The 23,875-nt window shown below is 47.2% G+C and overlaps 2 protein-coding genes across 2 annotated transcripts in view; both read right to left on the bottom strand.

Annotated features, from left to right (window-relative positions):
- Positions 1-6,841: 6,841 nt before the first annotated feature.
- Positions 6,842-9,774, bottom strand: SLC25A5 (solute carrier family 25 member 5). The gene is made up of 4 exons (XM_080794886.1): positions 9,519-9,774; positions 8,024-8,510; positions 7,648-7,788; positions 6,842-7,258 (listed from the first exon to the last, which is right to left on the bottom strand). The coding sequence occupies exons 1-4, from the start codon at positions 9,627-9,629 to the stop codon at positions 7,101-7,103; spliced, it is 897 nt and encodes a 298-aa protein (XP_080651012.1). The 5' UTR covers positions 9,630-9,774; the 3' UTR covers positions 6,842-7,100.
- An 8,150-nt stretch (positions 9,775-17,924) lies between these two features.
- The window catches only part of SLC25A43 (solute carrier family 25 member 43), a gene marked incomplete at its 5' end in the record, with an annotated part of 38,009 nt that continues 32,058 nt past the window's right edge, over positions 17,925-23,875 (bottom strand). Inside the window, 2 exons of the mRNA XM_080795777.1 lie at positions 17,925-19,791; positions 20,469-20,603. Of these exons, the coding sequence (XP_080651903.1) occupies positions 19,591-19,791; positions 20,469-20,603 (336 nt within the window). The 3' untranslated portion in view covers positions 17,925-19,590. The remainder of the gene's footprint in view (positions 19,792-20,468; positions 20,604-23,875) is intronic.

Here is a 23,875-nt window from a genome sequence, read left to right as displayed (position 1 = left end):
GCAATGTTCCTATTCGGTCCAGTTCAGAAGTATCCTTTTCTTTCTTTATGATTTTCTCTGCGTGTGTGCGTGTGCCGTTCCCTTTCTATAACACATGTGGCATTTTCTTGAGACTATTTTAGAAAATCTGGAGGGCAGGGATGGATCCCAGGAATAAAATGAAAAGAATGTAAAGCATTGTTCTAAGTGCTTTACACATATTAACCCTTTTAATCTCTTCCTATGAGGTAGGGACTGGGGTACCCACTATGCCAGCTGGGGAAACTGAGGTGCAAAGTAGTTGAGTTAGAGAGTTGTCACGCGAGAAAGTTGGGTGTTTGAAAATGAGACCTCTAGCTCAAGACACCCACAAGTGAGTCCCGAGTGGGAAAATGGGGAACAGCTGGGAGATAGGGTGGTAAAGAAGTCCCAGACTTGGGTAAGGCCTCTGCCCCACCTTACAGGGCTGACCGGGAATTCCTTCCACCAGCAGGAGTCGGTACTGGTTTTGTGGGGACATCAGCTTATATAATTTTGGAACCTTCTTTAAAAAAAAAAAAACAAAACGCAAGCGTATCTTACTTTTGAACATCCCACGAGACCACACGACCAAATCAACACGTTTCCCTGGTGCCTTCTGGGGCTGGGAAGGGGTCCTGGGGGAAGGTGGCTCTGAAGCCCGGACATCATTAGCTTGGCCGGGCACCTGTCCCCTGGCCAGGAAATGGCTCCGCTCCTGGCCGAGCAGGGCACTGGAATATCCTTTTGATGGTAGGCTTTCCCTTTTCGCTCCCGAACACGAGGCCCTGCGGAATCCATCTGTCAACAACGAAATACAGACTTTCCTCTCTGGTTATGGCTTTCCAGCCACGACCATCTTCAATTTGGGAGTGAAAACGTTAGAGTCGGTGAAAGGGGTCCTGCGATCGCGTTTGGCACGTTCTCTTAAATCTCAAAGAGTGCTCCATTTCCTGCCTGCCTTGCAGAAGTTGCCCAAGGAAATGAAATCCCAGAATGAATGTTCACCATCAAAAACAGACCTCTCTCCCCCTCTCCGCCTCATTGACAGTCGTGGAAAAGGCATGGATTCATAGACTCTTTCAATTTAACTCAGTTTTTGTCTCTGAAGAGGGTCCAGTAAAAACAACCATTCAATCTGTCACTTGAACATTGTTTATATTTGTTGCCAGGATACCAAAGGCTCTGTTAAGCCTTTGGCTAAGAAGAGCACCATGCATCTGAACTTGTTCACCTGCACATAAAACAAATAATGGCTGAAATGATGGGAAAGCTCCTCCAAACATTTTAAGTGGAACACAAGGCATTTTTTGTGCCCAGAAATCGCCACATCCCAGTATTTGTTGTTCAAATAAATCTCCACCCGCATACTGAAGTGCACATTATACATAATAAGATCGGGCTTTGAAAAGACAGATGTTAATTATTTGGAGGTAAATCAGCTCACCTTTGACCCAAACTCTGGGCTGTAATTTTGTTGCTCAGCTTCTTGGTCCCGAAATTAATGTAAATCTTTACATTTGTAATTTCACTTGCCAACGCCAACCCACCCACACAGTCTGAGTCAGACACTATTCACTTACAACTGTGTTCGATATTTAAAAATGTTCTCTGGAAGGATTAAATCACCTAATCCTAGTCTTTTCACTGATTTGGCTTTATGTGAAAATGATGGAGCCCGAGGACATCTAAAACTGGAGGGGGACTTTACAGGACAAACCAAAGCTCTGACGTGAGACATGTCCTGCCCCCAGGTCGCTCAGCAACCACAGCTAAAAAAGTAAAACCCTAAAGGAAAGTACTGGTTTGGGGTTTTTAATAATAAAGGGTCACCCTTAGAAATCAATCCTTGCTCCGAGTCCAGAAGCTACCCCTTCCCCGACGCTCCTGCCTCCGACAGCATCTGGGAGTCCTGGTAGACCCCACTGTCTGATGCTAGTCTGAAAGAATCATGCCATTTTGAAGCCAAGCAGTCAGAATATGATTCCGATAAAAGCAAATCAGCCGCTATTAACCATATGCGTCAATTTTGGTGGGGAGAGATTTACCAGAAGCTGTTCATAATGGTTACTTTTGAGGAGGGGCACAGGGGGCGGGAGAGGGAAGACAGATTTGCTTTTCGTCTTGTAGCTCTCCTTCACTATTTGATTTTGATTACCGTGTACAGATATTAGTGGTGTTAAAAATCTAAAAAAAAAAAACAAAACCCCGCAAATGAGAAATACTATACTCGTGAACTTCGCAGGAGAAATGAAATTCATCCCAGTAATACTGACACTTGAAAATCTGTTACCCAGTACAGCAGCACTTTTAAAAAAATTTCTACCAAAGTCTCTATAATGACAGAGGTGGCTGAATAGGATCCCCCGGGGGTCTGGGGACAGTGCCAGCCCTGGGTCCTTGGTACGCAAGAACTCTCGTCACAGCTTATGTTTTTAAAACGCATTCAATTTGTGCAAGAGACTCGCTAACATATCTGCATCTCTTTTAATACAAAAATAATAGCTTAAATGACTTACCATCCACGAAAACTGCCCCTGTGGGGAGACACCCCTGGTTTCTTTCTCCCGCGGTCCAGAGCGCCCGCCGCACACCGCCTCCAGTGACTGAGTGAAGAGGCCCCGGGAATGGAAAGCGCGGCTGTGCGCGAGCTGACCTGTATTCTCACCTGGAATCAGGCTTCACGGATTCTGTTATGCACTGGATAGTGACAAAACAACGGCATAAATTAGGGTGTTGCTAAGATTGTGTACCATCCATGTTCACATGAACATAATGGACATAATGAATTCTATAGCACTATCCTGCACAGCTTGGAGAGATTAAAACCACTTTGTCTTTAAATTAAATTTCAAAAATCATTGAATAACAAGAATAGAAAGAACAACAAAAACCCCTCATCCATGTCAGCCACCCAATTGTACAACACACCACTTCTTGCCTTCTGTGTCATTAATGCCCGGTCCCAGGTTTATTTTAATAGCTACCGGATCAGTGAGTACATATCTATCATAATAGCCATAAAGGGGGTTGGGGTTCCCTTGTATTGTCGTTTGCGACCCTAAGCGGAGATCCCTTCCAGGATCAAATCCATAGCTGAAAAAGACCTAAGCTGAAGTTTATTTTATATGAATTCTGCACACTATAATGGGTCCAGTCTGTCACCAGACAGACTGGATATTATATTATAATATTATGATATTATTAACTGTATTCCCTATGTGTTTCATCCCTGTGATTTATTTGTTTTATAACCGGAAGTTAGTCTCTCTTAATTCTTTTCGCCTATTTTTTTTTTATTTATTTGATAGAGAGAGAGAGAGAGAGATCACAAGTAGGCAGAGAGGCAGGCGGAGACAGAGGGGGAAGCAGGCTCCCTACTAAGCAGAGAGCCCGATGCGGGGCTCGACCCCAGGACCCTGAGATCATGACCTGAGCCGAACCCACTGAGTCACCCAGGCGCCCCTCTTTTCGCCTATATTGCCCATCCCCACACCTGACCCCCCTCTGGCAACCACCAGTTCTCTGTATTTGAGACACTGTGTGTGTGTGTGTGTGTGTGTGTGTGTGTGTGTGTCTGTTGGCCTGTTTGGTTTTGTTTTTTACATTCTACATACAAATGAAATCATACGGTATTTGGCTTTCTTTGACTTCTCTCATTTTAGCATAGTACCCTCCGGGTCCATCTGTGTGATCGCAAATAGCAAGATCTCATTCTTTTTTATGGCTGAGTTCTATTCCATTACATGTACACACTACGTCTTTATCCATTCATCTATCAGTGGGCCCTTAGGTTACTTCCATATCTTGACTATTGTACATAATGCTGAAATGAGCAGGAGGGCATATATGTTTTTGAATTGGTGTTTTCCCATTCTTTGGGTAAATGGCCAGCAGCGGAATTACTGGATCCTATTGGTATTTCTGTTTTGAAGTTTTTGAGAAACTTCCATCAGGGCTGCACCAATTTACATTCCTACCAACAGCACACGAGGCTTTCCTTTTCTCCACGTCCTCACCAATGCTTGTTTTCTCTTGTCTTTTTTTTTTTTTTAAGATTCCATTCGTTTATTTGACCCAGAGAGAGAGAGATCACAAGTAGGCAGAGAGGCAGGCAGAGAGAGAAGGGGGGAAGCAGGTTCCCCGCCAAGCAGAAAGCCCGACTCGGGGCTTAATCCCAGGACCCTGAGACCACGACCCGAGCCCAAGGCAGAGGCCTGACCCTCTGAGCCACCCAGGTGCCCCATTCTCTTGTCTTTTTGATGACAGCCATTCTAACAGGTGTGAGGTGATAGCTCATTGCGGTTTTAATTTGCATATCCCTGATGATGAGTGATGACAACCATCTTTTCATGTGTCTGTTGGCTGAATTCATTTTTTAAAAAGATTTTATTTTATTTATTTGACAGCCAGAGATCATAAGTACGCAGAGAGGCAGGCAGAGAGGGTGGAGGAAGCAGGCTCCCTGCTGAGCAGCAAACCCAATGCGGGCCCAATGTGGGCCTCGATCCCAGGCCCCTGAGATCATGACCTGAGCTGAAGGCAGAGGCTTTACCCACTGAGCCACCCAGGCGCCCCGGCTAATTTCATTCTTAAGTAGTGCTCTGCTTAGGCAATTCTTCATTGAACAAAATGGAGTATAATTATGAAAAATTCACATTGGAGTGCTTACTTACTAGATGCCAGATGTCATGCTCATTCCAATGCTTTATGTTACTTGATCCTCACTCACAACACCCCTAGGAAATAGGGTTAGTGTTGTTATATGCCCATTTTATGAATGAGGAAACTGAGACTCGGGAGACTAAGGGACTTGCCCAAGGTCATACAGCTAAGTAAACAAGAGCCAGGATCCAAATTGAAGTACTTCTCTCTCTTCAGTTTTTTATTTTAGTGTGTGTATGTATGTACGTACATCTGTAAGCTCTGCACCCAAGGTTGGGCTTGAACTCAGAGCTCGGAGATCAAGAGTCACATGCTTGATCAACTGAGCCAGCCAGGTGCCCCTCAAATCCAAGTACTTCTGATTCTGGGGCCCTGAAATCTTCACTGCCTCCTAACAGGGATCACAGTTACCACTTAGAGAGTGGCTATTATGTATGTTCTACAGGAGAGGCTTTGCATAAATTATTTAATCCCTGCAACAACCTTCTGAGGCAGGCATTATTATCCTCATTTTATAGGTGAAGAAAACCAAGGCTTAGGGCAATCAAGTAACTTGCCTAACAGCACAACCAAACAGGACGAGCCAGGCTTCTCTGAATATATGTATGAATATATGAATATATGAAATATATGAGTTTTTCATATGGATATATGAAAACAAGAGTTTTCAGCTCTCCAAAAACTGAGATATTGGGGCACCTGGGCGGCTCAGTCATTTAAGCATCTGCCTTCAGCTCAGGTCATGATCTCGGGGTCCCGGGATCGAGTCCCGCATTGGGCTCCCTGCTCGGCAGCGAAGTGTGCTTCTGCCTCTCCCTCTGTGCTCTCCCCCTGCTTGTGTGCTCTAATAAACTCACTCTTTTTTACAAAAACAAAACAAAACCCAAAGGAACTTTGAGGTATCTTTAACATATAAAAATGGTGTAGATTTCAGATGTACGACTTGAGGCTTTGATAGAGGTATACATTGTGGAGTATTCTGAACCAAGCCATACTGAGATCCTGGTGCTCAGCCAGGGGCCATGCCACAAGCACCTCTAAGGTCTACTAGGCACTACACCCCACCACGCAGACCCTGGCCGTGAGCTGCACTTCACCTTGCCAGGGCATGTGCTGTTGCTCAGGAATGGGTTTTGCCTGTGTGCGTGGGTCACCCATCACTTTCTACTTTCAGGGTTGCCATTTGACAGCCATGGTGCTTTATTCTTCATACAAATCTTGGGTTGCAGGCAAAATCCACTGAATTTGAGGCCTAGCCAGGAGCTACAGAAACTAAACAATTTTTTTAAAAGATTTTATTTATTTGAGAGAGAGTGCGCGAGTGAGCATGAGCAGGGGTGCAGGGGGAGGGGCAGAGGGAGCAGCAGACTCCCCGTTGAGCAGGGAACAGGATGCAGGCCTTTTTCCCCCGGACTCCAGGATCATGACATGACCCAAGCTGAAGCCAGACGCTTAAATGACTGAGCCACCCAGGCACCCCTTAACCATTTCTCATGTGGATCCTGCTTAAGGGCTTATCCAAAAGAAACAAATGTCCTCCACGGACCTGGCTTATTATTAGCATGTTTGACAGAAGGCAGCAGATGCCACATTTCCTCTTTTTTTTGAAATCAGTGTTGAGGTGGCGGTTGTTCTGCTCCCTCCCGTAATTGTGACCCACACTGCCATCTCAGCCCCGTGTACCCGAGCCAGCCCTAATCCTGCTTTGAATGGGATTAGATAAAACGGCTTCGGCTGGGTCAAGATGGAGGACAGAAGGCAACTGGATAAAAACTCACTTATTACCTTGTATTTTAAGGGTTTCTCCTGTTTAAATTAGATGAGATTCATACAATTACCATCTTAAAGCGGACAACTGTTTATATTTCTTGATTAGTAAGTACAGGACCAGGAAAGGTGGGTACATGGTCCTTTTAGGAGAAAGCCCATTCAGTTAGGACCATCCCCAGTCAACAGACCTGTGGTTCTGGATACACCGGGCCTGAATTCTGCTGTTCTATTGGGAATATTGTTGGGTCACAGGACCAAGGTATTGTCTGAGAAGTGAAGGGCTGGAGACTGGTTTGGAAAGAAAGCCTTCCCTCTCAGGAGCTACTGCAGCATTTAAAGGACATGTAACAAACATCTACTCAAATGTAGCCCTCACCACGGTATGCAAATCAAGTCAAGGACAAAAACATATTTCAGATATTTTTTATTTCTTCAAATTTATCAGGAGTGACTGAAATAAAAAATATAATTGAGTCCCATCATCGTGGAAATGGCTTTAAGAGAAAACTGCTCAGGTATTATTGCTTCCCGTTTAACCAGTGAATAGTTGCCATCGATAAACAGACAGCTAACAGTCTGTCAAGAATGCTCAAAATATGTTCTATCATACAACATGCCTGTTGGGGGGGGGAGGGGGGGGAGGGAGGGGGAGAAGGCTTGGAAATAACTTATGTGAACTTCTTGATTTCATCATACAAGACCAGCACGAAAGCACCACCCATGCCACGGAGAACATTGGACCACGCCCCCTTGAAAAACGCTTTGGCGCCTTCATCCCGCGCGATCTTCCTCCAGCAATCCACTGTGCCTGTGTACATGATGTCAGCTGCAAAGAATAAAGACACGGAGTCGGTGACCAAAGGCTGATGAGAGTCCTTCCCAGACTTACTGGACCAAACTGGAGCCCCGCCTCTAACAATGCTGACGGCAGTTCCAGGAAACCTGACATTGACACATTCCCCTGGGTGATACTGAACTACTGATGCCGTGAGTAGAGAACAGGGCTATGTAGACGACCCCTTGGCCTTAAGCTCTAACACCATTTAAGCACCCTCATTCATAGGTATCCAAAGGGCTCGCTCAAAGGCAGACACCATCAACCCAATCCCGCCATCAGGAACAGACCTCATTTTTAAAGCCAGGCACCGCTAGCCTGTGGCCCCAGCTTGTCCCCAGCCCACACGTCTTTTTATCATTTGCTCCAGTGGAACTTACTCCCTTTGCGCCCAGACTGCATCATCATTCGGCGGCGAACAGTGTCAAACGGATAGGAAGTCAACCCAGCAACTGCTGTGACAGACTGTGCGATCATCCAGCTGATGAAGATGTGAGTATTCTTGGGATCTGGAAGCATTCCTGAGAACAGGGAAGAGACGCTTTTACTAGAAAGCAGAGTTTTAGAGGCCTGTTGTTTCCTACACCCCCGCCTCCCCCTCTCCCCCAACATCTCATCCCTGCGCAGAGTTTGCCCTGGATGACCATGGCTTCCTCTAGCAATTACAGCAAATCTCTGGCTCTGGAAAATCTGGCCGGCATTTACCACCTTTTGGATGAAAGGAACACAGCTTCAAAGCAGAGAGAGCAAACTTACCCTTGGCGGTGTCATAGATACCGAAGTAGGCGGCTCGGTAGATGATAATACCCTGCACAGACACATTGAAGCCTTGGTACAGGCCCCTAATGCCATCAGATTTGTAGATCTTAACCAGGCAGTCACCGAGGCCTCTGAATTCCCTTTCAGCTCCGGCTTTGCCGACATCGGCTGCTAGGCGGGTACGGGCAAAATCAAGAGGATACACAAAGCACAAGGACGTGGCCCCAGCTGCACCACCCGATGCCAGATTCCCGGCAAAGTAGCGCCAAAACTGGGTTCTCTTGTCCACGCCACCCAGGAAGATCTGCTTGTATTTATCTTTAAAGGCGAAGTTGAGAGCCTGGGTGGGGAAGTATCTGATGACATTGGCCAGGTTACCGCGCCAGAAGGACAGGACTCCCTGCTCCTTCGGGATACGAACCACGCAGTCTATAATGCCCTTGTATTGCTTATCCGCAGTGATTTGCTTGCTGGCATGCTGCACCTGACAGACAAGAGGAGGGCCGACAGGGAGAGTTACAACCACGGAAAAGGAAGACAGGAAGAGAATGTTATCCTCTGTATCACTGGCTGGGCTTTCAGGTTAGCTACTCCCCACAGCCAGTCTTCTAGATCATACAGGATGGACCCTCCTGATCCTCAGAGGCCAGTCCCCGTGGAAGGAGTGATCTGTAACCTTAGAAGGCATGAAGCTTCCACCCCTTTGGGTGGGGGGGCACCCTGGGTCGGACCCGTGACCTTTAAGACTTGGGAGAAAGGTCATTACCTCAGACCCAGGTTCAGAGGCATCCGGGACTGTCCCGCCTAGGGCGCGGTCACCTCGGTGACCATGGCCTCCGCCTCGGGGTTCCGTTCCGCCCCTGTTCCTCTCCCCGAGGTGACCCACAGGTCCCCAGCCCTGCGCCCGTCCAGGGGCGCCCTCTAGGGCCGAAGCGGGGGAGCGCGGCGCGAGGCGGCGGGGACGCGGCGGCGGCTGCGCGGGGGCGGACGCAGCGGGTACACGCGCTTCCCGGCGCCGGCTTCCGGCCCAGCGAGGTGAGAGCGCGTCCGCCGGCGGCGCGGCCCCCCGACCCGCCGCATGGCCTCCGCCGGGCTGTTATATTATCTCCTTGCCGCGACCTTGAGGCCTTCGGCACGGCCAGGTGTCCCTCCCTCCAGCGCCGGCTTCCAGGCTTCGCCCTTGACCTCCAGGCCCCCGGGAGGCGGCCGCTGCCGGGCTGCCCCCCCACCCCCCGGGATGCCAAGGCCCGGGCCCGCCTCGCCTCCCTCCGCCCCGACCCCTTCCTAGCTCCAGAACTTCAGGTCACCAAAGCACCTCCCTCGATCTGGCCCTTTGGTCCGCCTCTGCGGCCACCCCTGCCCGCACCGGGCCGCTTCCCCCGACGGGACTGAAGAATTAACCCCCTCCCCTTCGGCCCCGGGGCCAGCCTTTCTGCGCGCCCCCTCCCCCACTTCCTGGTTCGACACCCCCCCCCCCAATCCCCGGAGGTACCTGCAGCAGCAGCTTGACCCGCTCGATGGGCGCTACCGCCGTCTTGGAGATGGCCGCGGCCACTCCACCCGCCAGGAAGTCCTTGGCGAAGGACACAGCGGCATCTGTCATGTTGAAAGGAATGAGACGGGCGACTGCGGGACTGCAGTAGGAACCGGCTGGGACTCCGGGACTCTGGGGCGGAGCGAAACAAATGGCCGATTTATATAGGGCGAGCCGGCGCCCCGGCGGCCGGCGTCGGGGGCGTGCCTGGGCGGGCGCCGAGCCCCGGCGCGCGGGCCCGCGGGGTGGCTGAGTGGCTCCGCACGCGGGGGGCGGAGCCACGGAGTCGGGCCCCGGGGCCGACCTCCCGCGCGGTGCGGCTCGCCCGGGGCACCTGCCCGAGCCCGAGGACCCGGCTGCCCCGGGCTATACCTGGGCTCCGGCCGCTGGACTCTGGGAGAGGCCTTCGAGTGGGGAGGGCGGGTGAGGTCACGGGTGTGCCTGCATAGAAACCTCTGCAGTATTGAAGGGGACGCCAAAAAAAAAAAAAACAAACAAAAAAACAAAACTCGGTAACTAAGATAAATAATAGTTAATGCAATGTTTAAAAAAAAAATACTGTGGGCAAACGACGGCCGGTGGCCGGTTTCTGTAAATAAAATTGAAATGGAGCCCCAGGGTTAGGAGGTGAGGCATGTGAGGCAGGGTCCTGCAAGTGCGGGGTGCGATTCTGTCTTTATTTTAAATGGTGATAATTTGTTCGTCATGGATTTTGGCCTTACTTTTGACTTTTCAAAAATGGTGCGCTAAAAATCATTTGTTGTGACTACTGAGTTGTTTGGTGCCCCTTAAGTTTTGTGCTAGGGCGGGAGCCTCATTCTTTTCACCCCAGACCTGGCACTGCTCTGGAGCTTCCCCGGTGAAACCAGGGGAAACTGGGGGTAATAGCAGGGTTGGGACACTATCAGCGTGCCTCAGACTCTTGGTTTGCAAAAACGATTTAACAAAGATCTTCCCGGGAATTGGCAGAGGAGAGTCCAAAGGACTCGGCTGGGGGTGGGGACATTATTTTAGCCAGAAGTCAAATAAAGAGGTTGTACCAGGAAGGTTAAGAGGCTATGTGAACTGGGTTGGCATTTAGCTCCTTGGACACAAAGTGAAGTGCTCTTGGATTGAGTAGATTCCTGAACTCCAGAGCTTTTAGAGGAATCAATAGAATTTGATCGACAGGCTTTGTGTCAATGGACAAGTGCTTACTGAGCCCCTTAATCCCCGCAGTGGGTAAGCATTTGCCAGACAAGTCCTTAAAAACCTACTTGCTAGCTCGAGTACACTCTCTTAGGTTCGGAACAGAAGCAGAGAGTGTAATCACATATCATATGTCTAAGTAGTAACAACAACATTTATAAAAATGATGATACTGTTGGGGCGCCTGAGTGGCTCAGTGGGTTAAGGCCTCTGCCTTCGGCTCAGGTCATGATCTCAGGGTCCTGGGATCGAGCCCCGCATCGGGCTCTCTGCTCAGCGGGAGCCTGCTTCCTCCTCTCTCTCTGCCTGCCTCTCTGCCTACTTGTGATCTCTGTCTGTCAAATAAATAAATAAAATCTTTAAAAAAAAATGATGATATTGTTGCAAATTTCAACTGCCGCCCAACCAGAGGTTGCCCAGCACAGTGAAGACACACACAGGAGGCGTATCCTTCACCTTCCTTTCCTGCCCTCTCCCACCTTCTCCAGATCTGCCCATTGAAGGGCCCAATTCTAGGGTTCCTCCAGGATCGTGAGGTCCTTCATTTAGTCATACTTTGCAATTTGGAAGTCTTCCCAGGAACTCCAGCAGTCTGAAGTGATGAGCACACACGGAGAGGGTTCAGAGAAGAGCAGTTTGGAATCCAGCTTTGTTGATCCTGGGTAAAACCCTTGCCTGATGTTCATGAGAAGCTGCTCCATTTCTCATTAGTTGATTATAATGGTGATGCAGCTGGATACAGAAATGACCTTGCCAGAGAGTTTCAGTGATGAAGTATATTCTCCGAAAGTGATAGTCCCTCCCCTTGCCTTTACTGGTGAGAGAATTAACAACTAAAACAAAAATATGCAGAGCATTTTATTTAGATGGAGGTGGTTTGTAGAATGCATTTCAAAGTAGAACTGAGAACCTTTGCAGTTTGAACTCTTGACATTCTGGTTAATGCGTTTTTATTGAAGTGTTAATTACTGTATGATACCCCTTGCCTGTCACTTAGGTACCCCTTTATCTGTCTTTCACTGGCCACATCTGCTACTCCCTTTGAGCATGATGTCCCTACTGCTTTCTATTCCAAAAATCTTTTGCTGTCTCAAGCACTTTCACATGTACTGTTGTGTCAGATTTCTATCTCACTGCAAAAAGATGATCAAATAATTACATAGAATTTGTCCCTTCTCAGTCTTTGGGTGCCTAAGTGTAGTTTTATTAAAGATGAAATACAAGATGGGTCATTTCAAAGCAACTTCATGCCATGCTTTGCTATTTTGCTAAATCCATCATGGGCGGGAGCTTTCTTAGTTGTTTATGATCAGGTATGTTTCAAGGAGTCAGATAGATGTTTTCGAAAGTGTCAAGGTCATAAAAGACAAAGAAGGACTGAGGAACTGTCACAAATTAAAGGAGACTAAGGAGAATGACATCTTAATGCAACGTATGATCCTGGATTGGATCCTGGACCAGAAAAAGGACATTGATGGTGCTATTGCTGAAATTTGAGTATCTGTAGATTAGTTACTGGTAGTCCACCAGTACTGGGTCTTAGTTACAATGGTTGTGTAAGATGGTAACATTTGGAGAAGCTGAGTGAAGGAAATATAGAAATTCCTTTAAAAAAAAAAGATTTTATTTGACAGAGAGAGAGGGAGCAGCAGAGGCAGAAGGAGAGGGAGAAGCAGACTCCCTGCTGAGCAGGGAGCCCGCTGTGGGGCTCGATCCCAGGACTCCAGGATCATGACTAAAGGCAGCCTCTTAACTGACTGAGCCACCCAGGCACCCCTAGGAATTCTTTATACTTTGTGTGTGTACGCAAAATTTTTATATCTGAAAGTTAAAAAAAAAATTAAAAAGAAAAAAAGAAGAAGAAACCAGGAGCAAGAGCCCAGGAAAAGTAGAGATTAATATTAATGATAATAATGATGATGTTGGTGGTGATATATGGCTGGTCAATTCCATAAAAATGAATTCCTCCAGTGAAGCATTAGTGGGGCTCTGTGTTAGTAACTATTATGTTTCTGGAAGCTTTTTAGACTGCAGGTATAATTAAGAAAGTGGAACTAAAGCTAAGGTAGTGCCTAGTAATTCTCAAGAAAAAACTAGGAAGAAGGTCAGAAATGATACTCGGGCCTCAGTTATCTATGTACCAACACACCCAGAATGTAGGTAATAAAGTGAATGTAAAATGTTAAAACAAGCAAGAAAATGCAATTTTATGGGTGTCATGCAGACTTGGTAGAGTAGGACTTCTGTCTGGAAAAGGAAGGGGAAACCTGGTTCCAGGAGATACCGTGGAGAAGGACAGCAGGGTAGTAACAATATACCAAGAAGGTATAATCAGTTATTCTTCGACTGGAGGGGGACAAGCATTCAGTGAAAATGAAAGGGAGAAATGAAAGTGATTGTGGTTGTGGAAGTATACAAGGAACTGCCTGGTTAGATAACAGCTGTGAATAATACTTCATAAAACAGTCACATAGGCGAGAGATGGTGATCAGAGGCATAGACCATCTGAATCCCAGCTGTAGGTCTCATTATTCTGATAGCAACACATTAGATACATTCATAACTCTCTTGGTGATAATTAAAGTTCTCAGAAGACTAAAGGATCAGTGGTCAGAGGTCAATTGCTAAACTGGGCTTAATCCTGACAATAAATAAGGAAGATCTGGTTAGCAAAGTGAAAGTGACAAGAATCTTGGGGAAACTGACCATGCTGTGTGGGTCTGTTAATTAGAATGCTGGGCATGGCCAGAGAGGTTAACTAGTGTGTGTGTGGCGGGGAGGATAGACTTCAAAAAGATTAGAGAAAAGATAAGTAGATGGCCTGGCCAAATACCAAAAGAGAAAGATAGCTGAAGAGGGCAAAAGATTCCAAAGATAAAATTCAAACCTGTACAATTTAGAAAAATTCCAATGAGAAACTACAAAAGGAGAGGTAAATGTAAGTGTCCTTACACATTATTCTCTGAAGAGCTCGGATTTTAAAAGTACATATGTAGATGACAGGAGGGCTGGACTTCCAAGGACAAAGACCAAAGACTATCACAAACCTCTAGGAACTGAGTCAGAAGGGCTAAAGTCTAGAATAAACCCAGGCTTATAAAATGGGATGGACCACAATAAAGGGTTCTAATGTTTTATTTATTGCAGGACAGTTAAGGATGAGGCTTTAGAGCTTAATGGTAGTGTGTATGATAAATAACTGGGGGTCTTCATTGACCGTGAGTTGGCAATGCCAGAAATTGCTGATGAGGCAGAGTTGGGCCAAGAGGATGGTGGTGAGCAGATCAAGGCCTCTGCTGGTCAGCCAAGAGAGATTTATGCTCACTTCTGGATGCCGTGTTTCACAGGACATCAACAAACTAGAACATATTCAAAGGAGGCATGAGGAAAGTTGAAGTGCCTGTAAATCGTGTCATATGATAAATGGCTGAATATTTGAATGAGAGATACTAGGAAAGAGCTTTGGGTCAAGGAGGGACATCGTAACTGTGTTCGTGGGGTGCCTGGCTGGCTCAGTAGGAGAAGCACGCAACTCTTGATCTTGGGGTCGTGAGTTTGAGCCCCAAGTTAGGTGTAGACATTACTTAAATGCTTAAATAAACTTAAAAAAAAACCTGTGTTCATAATTGAAGGATTGCCAGAAGACAATTAGACATTCTATATGAGTAGTCAGCACCTGCTGGTATCATGAAGGTAGACTTCAGCTGAACAAGAAATGACTTTCTAAAATACGAGCTACTTAAAGGTGGAATGGGTTGCTTTATGATGTGGGGGAACTTCTCATCACTGGAGATGTTAAGAGTTGAGGCAGAAGGACCACTCGTTAGGGACACTGTAGAGGAGATCGTTGCGTTGACCGGGAAGAGTTCTGCACCCTTCCGATTCTAAGATTCTGTGTATCTTATTCTTATTCTCATGTAGCAGTCTGTGCATCTTATGTATTCTTTGTACCTCTATAAATTTAAATGGCTTTGAGCACCTGAATTTGGGAATCTGGGGCCAAATAGGAAGAGAGAGGTAATTTAGCCCAATGGTCAAGAGGGTGGGCTCTGGAGACACACTGTGGGAGTTCAAATCCTGGCTCTACCACTTGCTGTCAGGCCTTGGGTAAGTTGCTTAAACCCTCCAAATGTCATTCCTTCCAGTGTAAAATGGTAGCGATAATAGTACCTATGATTGTTCCAGGATTTCGTTTCCTTTGGTGCCTGCAGTTCTTGCTCACGCCGCTTGGAAAAATGAAGAGGTAGACCAGATGAAGAGTGGTGGGCAGCAAAGCCAAATTTATTGAGTGATAGAGTACAAAGCTCCCGAAGAGGAAGGGGACCCGAGAGGATTGCCACCTGAGTTTCTAAGTCTGGGTTTTTTTTTGCTGGGGGTGGGGGGAGTGGGGGGCTTGCAGATGGGCTGTTTTAATCTGATTAACTCTCATGCACCTGTCACCCAATCGGGTTTTTGTCACCTGCCTATCACATGGGAAAGGGTGGCAGACTCCTTCCAGGATGGTGTAAAATCCTTTTAAGGGTGGTTTCCTTTTGGGGTGGGGCCCTTTGTCCCTGCCTGCCTTTTAGGGACAATTAAATGAGATAATGTATGCATAAACAGTCTGGTACATAGTGAGTGTTCCGTACAGGTTAGATTTTATTAATACTAAATAAACACTGGGGCGCCTGGCTGACTCAGTCTGAAGAGCATGTGATTCTTGATCTCTGGTTTGGGAGTTCAAGCCCCACAATGGGCATAGAGCGCACTTTAAAAAAATAATAATAAAAGGTTAAAATAGTATGAAGAAAGATACTAACTTAGGTTGACCTACTCTGAGTTTTAATGGACAAATCACTCCAACCTTGCTTAAGTAGGGCAGTAAGCCAGTTCTCAGTCCCAGGCGAGGACCCTACCTATAATCTGGTAACCAGCCCAGAGACCATTTAAGCAGGATTTGAGTGTCCAAGAGGTACCCAGAAAAAGCACTGTTGGTTTTGTGACCTGGCTCGCATTTGTGGTATGGAGGACTGGTGTTTGCTGCGAGGTCACTGAGGAGAAAAGAATGCTTATCGTTTATTGGCCAGTCTTCTTGTATCTAGTCTCTTGTTACTACTTCAGCTTCTGGAACAGTCTTGCTCACATCCAGTTTTCTTTTTTTTTTTTTTTCCCCTTAAGATTATTTATTTGAGAGAGAGAGAGAGAGAGAGAGAGAGAGAGCAGAGCAAGTGAGAATACAAATTGTGGGGAGGGGCAGAGGCAGAGAGAGAAGCAGGCTCCTTCCTGAGCAGGGAGCCTGGTACAGGAATTGATCTCAGGACCCTGAGATCATGACCTGAGCCAAAGGCAGATGCTTAACTGACTGAGCCACCCAGGGACCCTGAAGGCATCATTTCTTACTTGGACATTTCTTACCTGGTCTTCCCATTCACAGCCTTTCTTCCTTCTGATCTATTATCCACACAGCAACCAGAGGGATATTTTTAAGGTGAAAATCAGATTATACTGCTTTTGTACACAAAAACCTTCAATGCCTCCTGACTGCATTTAGAATAAGGTCTAACTTTTTTTTGAAAAAATGGTTTTATCTATTTATTTATTTGAGAGAGAGAGAGAGAGAGCGCCTGAGAGATAATGAGAGGGAACATGAGTGGTGGGGCAAGGGGCAGTGGGAGAGGGAGAAGCAGGCTCCCCACTGAGCAGAGAGTCCAATGCAGAGCTCTGTCCCAGGACCCCGGGATCATGACCTGAGCCAAAGGCAGATGCTTAACCCACTGAGTCACCCAGGTGCCCCCAAATCTAACTTCTTATTATGCTCTCAACAGCCACATATGATCTGGCCCTCTGTCCATCCTCATCTCACGCACACTCTCCCTCGCGCGCGCCACACTACCAGTCTTTTCCCACTACCCGTAGCCCCTTTGCACCGTCTGTTCCCTCTGCTGGAATGCTCTTCTCCCCAGCTCTTTGCACAGTTGGCTCATTGTCATCTTTCAGGTCTCATCTCCGATGTCACCTCTCAGAGCAGCTTTCCCTGACTCCCTGACTTAAAATATTTCCCTCACTCCCACATAATCCTCTGATAAACTGCCCTGTTTGTTTCTCTCATAACATTATAATCTATAATTACCTGACTCACAGGTTACTTTATTAACTGTCATCCTTCTAGAATATAAGCTCCACGAGGGCAAGGAACTAATATCCCTTCTTTTCCTTCAAAACTTAGCTCAAGGGGCACCTGGGTGGCTCAGTGGGTTGAAGCCTCTGCCTTCGGCTCGGGTCGTGATCCCGGGGTCCTGGGATCGAGCCCCGCGTCGGGCTCTCTGCTCGGCGGGGAGCCTGCTTCCCTTCCTCTCTCTCTGCCTGCCTTTCTGCCTAATTGTGATCTCTGTCTGTCAAATAAATAAATAAAATCTTTAAAAAAAAAAAACTTAGCTCAAGACTCATCACTAGCTCCTCTCGCCTATGATGATTCCTTTCTTTTTCTTTTTTTAAGTAGGCGCTACACCCATTGTGGAGCCCAGCGTGGGGCTTGAACCCACGACCCTGAGATCAAGACCTGAGCTGAGATCAAGAGTTGGATGCTCAACCGACTGAGCCACCCAGGCGCCCCTTTGATGATCCCTTTAATCACTGATTCAGTAGGTACACAGGGAGCCCCTTGTTAGTGTTTTTAGACAGTTGCTACCACATTATCATGTCTTTGCTTGTATTTGCTTTGTAATCAGACTCATTTCTTATATGTAGGGATGTTCTGTCATTAAGACTGCGCCTCTCCTGGGTAATGTTGCATCACACTTCTTAATCCTCCTCAAGTACTTAGTCCAGCTTGGTGTACACTGTCAGCCACAAAAGCGGAAAAGCAGAAGACTCCCTTCACACCCCTGAGAAAATGAAAATAAGCTGGAAGTTTATTTTTGGAACAAAACTAGAGGTTTTTTTAAAGCGAATTGTTTGTTTGTTTGTTTGTTTATGTCAACTCTACACCCAACATGGGCCTCGAACTCATGACCCTAAGATCAGGTGTTTGTTTGTTTGTTTATGTCAGCTCTACACCCAACATGGGCCTCGAACTCATGACCCTAAGATCAGGAGTCGCACACTCTTCCAACTGAGCCAGCCAGGAGCCCCCCCCCCCAAAAAAACCCCAGAGTTTTAAGAGCTGTTCTGAAATTAGAAAAATGAGACATTCCTTTTCCTCACTTAACTTTATTGAAAAAGCCAAAACTACAGCTCAGAAAATATTCCTGTGTGTCACAGTAGCAAGAGTGTGGCTAGCCATCTCATAATACGGGTGGAAGAATACACAGAGATATTAACATGATGTAAGTAACCTGAGGCTAGGATTTTAGATCTAGTTAAAAAAATATATATAGCAGATTTCAGAACTTTAAAAAAATTGTTCACCTCAAGGAAGATGAAGAGTTCATAAACAGGACTATTCACGGTGGGTAAAGAATTTGCCTCCCTACCCACTGTAACAGCTTGGGCTACAGATGAGACCTTCCTGTGTGTATTAACTGCTATTCCTTTGCTAGAACTCACCTTAGTAAAAAATGACCAAACAACCTTTTTCTTTGGAAAACAAATTTAACAGGGAAAAATACTTGGAGCATCCTGAAAATGTGTGTGTGTGTGTAAATTAACGACTTAATATTATTGTGCTTTAATGCATAGATAGGCACTATTTGAAAGTGAGGTTGTGTAAATCTGACATGGAGCTCTCAGGGTGGAACAATCCAAAATTTGATTTTTTAAAAGAGTAGAGATGATTAGCCTGAAGTGTTTTTGTTCAGTTCCGTTTCTCTTTTGGATATGCGTGTCAGATGTTCTATTTGATCCTTTTCTAGGCAACTGGGGCATCTTGTGAGAATAACTTAAGTTGACTAAATAATTTATTTTCAGGGTAGGCTTGCAAAGCAAGTTAGAAAGGCAGAGAATTCAGGCCACTTCAACTGTACATGACTTCAATTGGAAGGAGGTCTTTTGGGGTCATTAATTAAGTAATCACAGTAACAACTGCCTTGAAAAAAGATTCCTGAAATTTGTAAGCTTGAGATGCTTCAGGTTTAAAGCATCTCAAATTTACAGCATCTTCAGATTTAAAGAAGGAAGGATGGTTCCACCACGAGAGAGTGAGGACTTTTAAATGTTAAAGCTTTTAATTTAGTTTCTTTTTTTAAAAAGATTTATTTATTTATTTGAGAGAGGGAGAGCACACACAGAGGGAGAGGGAGAAGCAGGCTCCCTGCTCCTACTCAGGGCTTGATCCCAGGACCCTGAGATCATGACCTGAGCTGAGGGCTGCCGCTTAACTGACTGCGCCACCCAGGTGCCCCTTTAGTTTCCGATAAGGCATAATTTACACTATAGCGTGCACACTCAGAAGTCAGCAAACATTAGGAGTTTCAGAACAAGTGTGCTGGGAAGACTTGGGTGGAATGGAGCAGCACGAGGCCAGTGTGGGTCAGTGCAAGCTGCGACTGTGTGGCTGAGCTCCTGATGTGCTATTTGCTCAGTCGCTTCAATGACATTTCATTTGGAGGTCATGGCCATTGCCTTTCTTTGGTGTTGTGTAAGTTGCCTGTTTACGGAGTGTAAATTGCACGTTTTTTTAATGCTGGGTTTTGTGAACCTATCTGGTGGAGTGCCACCATGCAACGGTCGTGCTGGGAAGCTTTCCCATGGCACAAGTGGTCACCAGGACGTGAGCTGGGAGCTCGGAGCTGGTATGTGGCGAAATCTTCCCATTTCCAAGAGCAGCAGACGGGAGTTTCCTCTGGTCACTCCGCGCACGCACAGTTACGAGGTTTTTATGATTGTAACACGCCTTCGGTCAGTGCACTTCTTGTTCCGGTCAGTTTTAGAGAGTTGGTTTTTTAGACTTCAGCTGTCCGGTTTTGAAGAACTTTTTAAATTCCCGCAATTCCTGGGGTTTCAAACTCTGATCCACCCCAGGGGTTAATTTATAACTCAGAGGAGACACAATGTAACCATTTTGGTAAAGACAGATCCTCTTGCAGAACTCGAAGGTGCCAAACATAACTCCAAAATATGGAACTATCTGTTTAAAAAGAAATGGAGATCATGTTAAAATCTTAAATAAGGTCAGTGCATCTGCAGTCAACCTGGACTGGGGTAAACTGAGGTAAAGGCTGGGAACAACACAACATCATTCTTTTTGGAATCGGGGAAGACGGCAGAATGAAGGCTGGCACGGTTTGGGTCAGGGAAGAGGAACAGTAGCGGTTAAAGGGAATGCACTGCGGAAGCGTGGCCTGGATTAATATGCCGTAGACAAGCTGACATTTGTGCAAGATTAGCCCAGGGTTCTTAACCTTTTTGGGGGAGGGGCATGAAATTCCTTGGGAATATGATGAAAACTATGGATCCTCCCCCAGAGAGATGCGCACATACACATACCTACATGTTTTTTGCATACAATGTTAGGCTGGGAGATTATGTTCCCCTTAGAGGTCCACGAACTCCCATGTCAGGAGCCGCTACACTAAATACTCAGCTCCTCTGGGATGGGGTGTCTGGTGCCCCACCACTGCACAGGGGTCCCTCTCTCTCAGGGGTGGCCGCCAGCCGGCGCTCATGGGTCTTGTGCGACTGTCAGTGCTAGACGGCAAAGGGGGCGGGGGGGGGGGTGTCCCCAGGCAGCCTGCAGGGGAGCGGCAGGGGAAAGGGCTAAAAGTGGAAGAGGCAGGGAAGCAAGGGACTGATGGCCCCTCTCACCTTCAGCAAGTTGGCCGTCAGTCCATTCCAGAGCGCCAGGACCCCCTGGGCTTTGACTATCTGCCGGAAGCAGTCCGCCGCTCCTGAGAAACGCACATCTACTCCTCCATGGTGGGGAAGGTGTGGACTCTGAGCCTGGCAGGAAATACAGAAGATGGGGACGTGGTGATTGCATCACCAGGAAAGAAATGTTCTAGTCGGGGAAGCCCAGGTCTCAAGCCTGGGCACTGGTTGCTATGCTCCCAGCAGAGACACCCGCCAAGAATGGCTGCCACAGGGCCCTTGCTCAACGGGCTCAGAATGAAGAGTAATGCGCAGCCAAGTCAGGACAACGGGGGTGTCAGCCTATTTGGGGCTCACCCTATTTGGGGCTTATTTTGCCTGGAAGGAAGCAACCATTTAGGACCGTCGCTTCCCCACCTATGCCCTCTGGACATGATAAACGTTCTCCTGTGCCCTTAACCTTTTTTAAGGTTAAGGTTAAGTTCCTCCCCTGGTCTCCTTGTCTTAGCTGATGGCCTCTCCATGAAGCTGTCACGCGTGGGCTGCTCATTTCCCCACATCTCAGATGTCCCAGGGTGATGAGCAGAGTGATGGCAGCATTCTTCTAGCTCCCTCTTACTGTCCCCAGACCCCACCCAATTACTTCCCTGTCATGCCCGAAGTTCCCGGCTGGGGCTCCCGTCCCTGACCGCACTCCTTGTTGCCGCTCTCATCTCTTGACCTCCTGAAAGTCTTCTCTGTTCATCTGAGACCTTGCCGTCTGGTGGCTCCCCCTCTTCCAGAGCCACCATCATCTTAGGGAACTGGCATTTATAAGACAACCCATCCCACACCCAGTTTCTGGACCTCAACCTCAGTGACCCTTACTTTTACGCCTCTTTGGCCACCCACAACTTCGGCCACTTCACGGACTTCATCATGACTCACAGAACTATCCTGACCAATTGCCAACACGCTCCATCTCTGAAAGGAACATTTTTGTCCTTTGGTAGAAACCAGTTTTGGGATCAGATGAAAGCACTTTTCAGTAGACCATCTCTATATAAAACTGACACCTGTTGCCCAGGGGGAAGGGGACAGCCCCTCAGAGCTGGCTTTGAGGAATGGTGTCAGGGTCATGCAAAGCCTCGCATATACTTTGGTTTGTTTCTGAAACGTCTGCTTGAGACTAGCACAGCATTCTAGGGAAGTGGAGTCAAGACTTTCCAAGTGGGAGGGGTGCCTGGCTGGCTCAGTCAGAATCTTGATCTTGGGGTCGTGAGTTCGAGCCCCAGGTTGGGTGTAGCAATTACTTAAAGAAACAGCAACAACAACAACACCATCTTGCAGGTGGGAGAGGCAGTGTAGTCTAACAGTCCGGAAAGCAGAACCTCTGGAGTCAGATAAATCAGAATTTAGCTCTGGCCGCTTCATGTATGCACCATGGGACCCTGGGCACTTACCTAACCCTCCTGAGCCTTAGTTTCCTTACTCACAGTACCCGAGTCCTGGGGCTGCTGTGAGAATTAAATGAGATGTGCATGTAAAGCAATCAGCCGTGTCACACACATGGTAAGGGTCAGTAGGTATGAACTAGCATTGCTATTACTATTACATAGAAAGTATGCTAAATAGGGGTGCCTGGGTGGCTTAGTCGTTAAGCGTCTGCCTTCGGATCAGGTCATGATCCCCAGGTCCTGGGATCAAGCCCCGCATCAGGCTCCCTGCTCAGCAGGAAACCTGCTTCTTCCTCTCCCTCTGCCCTTCCCCCTGCTTGTGCACACTCCCTCTCTCAAATAAATAAAATAAAATCTTAAAAAAAATAAAGTATGCTAAATAGCAACATAGCCCCTTACCTAATGTTGCTAGTCCTCCATGCCCACCTCTGAAATGCTAAATTTCTTCCTTTTTTTTTTTTTTGAAATGCTAAACTTCTGAACCCCTGGCACCTCGGTATCCTTGCCCACCAGCACCCACCCACGCTGGTTCCTATCACTGTTAGATCATTAAGGCCCTGGGCACTTGCTCCCTCCTGTCTCCCCCAGGCCACAGTTCCCTGCTGGCTTCAGTGGCTTCCTTTTCTAATCCCTGCCCAGGTTTTTGCGCTCCTACTCTCAAAATCCCTGCCCCTTGTCCTTCAGCCCCTCACACCCACACATCCCTTCTCTGCCCCAAGCCACTGAAGACGAATCCGCAAAGGGGCAGATTGGTACCACCAAAGCTTCGAGGTTGCCAGCCTCTGCTGGGCCTTCGTACTGCGAACCGAGTCTTCAAAGCATCCTTGCCTGTTCCTCAAGGCAGCTGCGCCAAACCTTCCCACAGCCCTTGATGCCTGGCACCCTGCACCCATTCCTCAGTTCTAGGTAGGTGACCTGCTCTCCTGGTTCATAGAGAAAACAGGCTGTACGGAGCCTCAACTTTTGCTTCTTCACATAAACATCTTTTCTTCCCACCAGTGCCCTGGATCTCATACCTTTGAACTCCTCCTGGGCACCCTTCCCAAGAGACCTGACTTTCCTCCTTAGCAAATGAATAAACTCAAGTCCTTCTTGCATCTTCAAAACAACTTCTTCTGCTGATCTTGACTCTGCCCTTCAGATATAGTCCAGCCTCTTATTCCCACATTAATATACAGTAAAATTACCAGGTTTCGGGGTCAAGGACTAAGAGTTTCGACAGATGTATTCATTTGTCTGACCACCACCACAATCAGGACACAGATCTGCTTCTTCTGCCACCACCATTCTCATGAGCTGACCCTTTGCAGTCAAGGTGTCCTCCATTCCCAGCCCTGGGCAGCCACTGGTCTTCTCTCTGTCCCTACAGTTTTGCCTTTTGAGAATGTCATACAGATGGAAGCCAACAGCAACAAACCTTTTGAGACTGGCTTCTGAAAATATTTTTTACAAGTTTTATTTATTTAAGTAATCTCTACACCCCATGGGGGGCTTGAACTCATGACCCTGAGATCAAGAGCTGCACGCTCCCCAACTGAGCCAGCCGGGCACCTGAGACTAGCTTCTTTCTTTTTTTCTTTTTAAAGATTTATTTATTTATTTGACACAGAGAGAGAGAGAGAGAGAGATAGCGAGAGAGGGAACACAAGCAGGGGCAGAGGGAGAGGGAGAAGCAGGCTCCCCACTGAGCAGGGAGCCCGATGTGCGGCTCGATCCCAGGACCCTGGGACCATGACCTGAGCCAAAGGCAGAGCCTTAACTGAGCCACGCAGGCCCCCCCGAGACTGGCTTCTTTTACTTGGCGTGATGCTTCCAAGATTCATCATGTTGTTGTGTTCATCAATAGTTTCTTCCTGTTTATTGCTGAGTACTATTCCATCGTGTGGATGTACCACTATGTGTTTATCCACTCATCTGTTAATAGACACCCACTTCCCTTTTCGCTTGCACTTACTGAAAGAGGCTGGA

The sequence above is a fragment of the Martes martes genome, assembly GCF_963455335.1.
Source record: "Martes martes genome assembly, chromosome: X".
NCBI classification, from domain to species: Eukaryota; Metazoa; Chordata; class Mammalia; order Carnivora; family Mustelidae; genus Martes; species Martes martes.
This window is presented reverse-complemented; position numbering and strand designations above follow the sequence as displayed.

Coding starts and splice junctions, on each gene's coding strand:
- SLC25A5 (XM_080794886.1), bottom strand. CDS start 9,629: ATGACAGATGCCGCTGTGTCCTTCGCCAAGGACTTCCTGGCGGGTGGA. Junction 7,789..8,023: donor TATCTATGACACCGCCAAGG/GTAAGTTTGCTC, acceptor CCCTGTTCTCAG/GAATGCTTCCAGATCCCAAG. Junction 7,259..7,647: donor GCAGTCTGGGCGCAAAGGGA/GTAAGTTCCACT, acceptor TATTCTTTGCAG/CTGACATCATGTACACAGGC.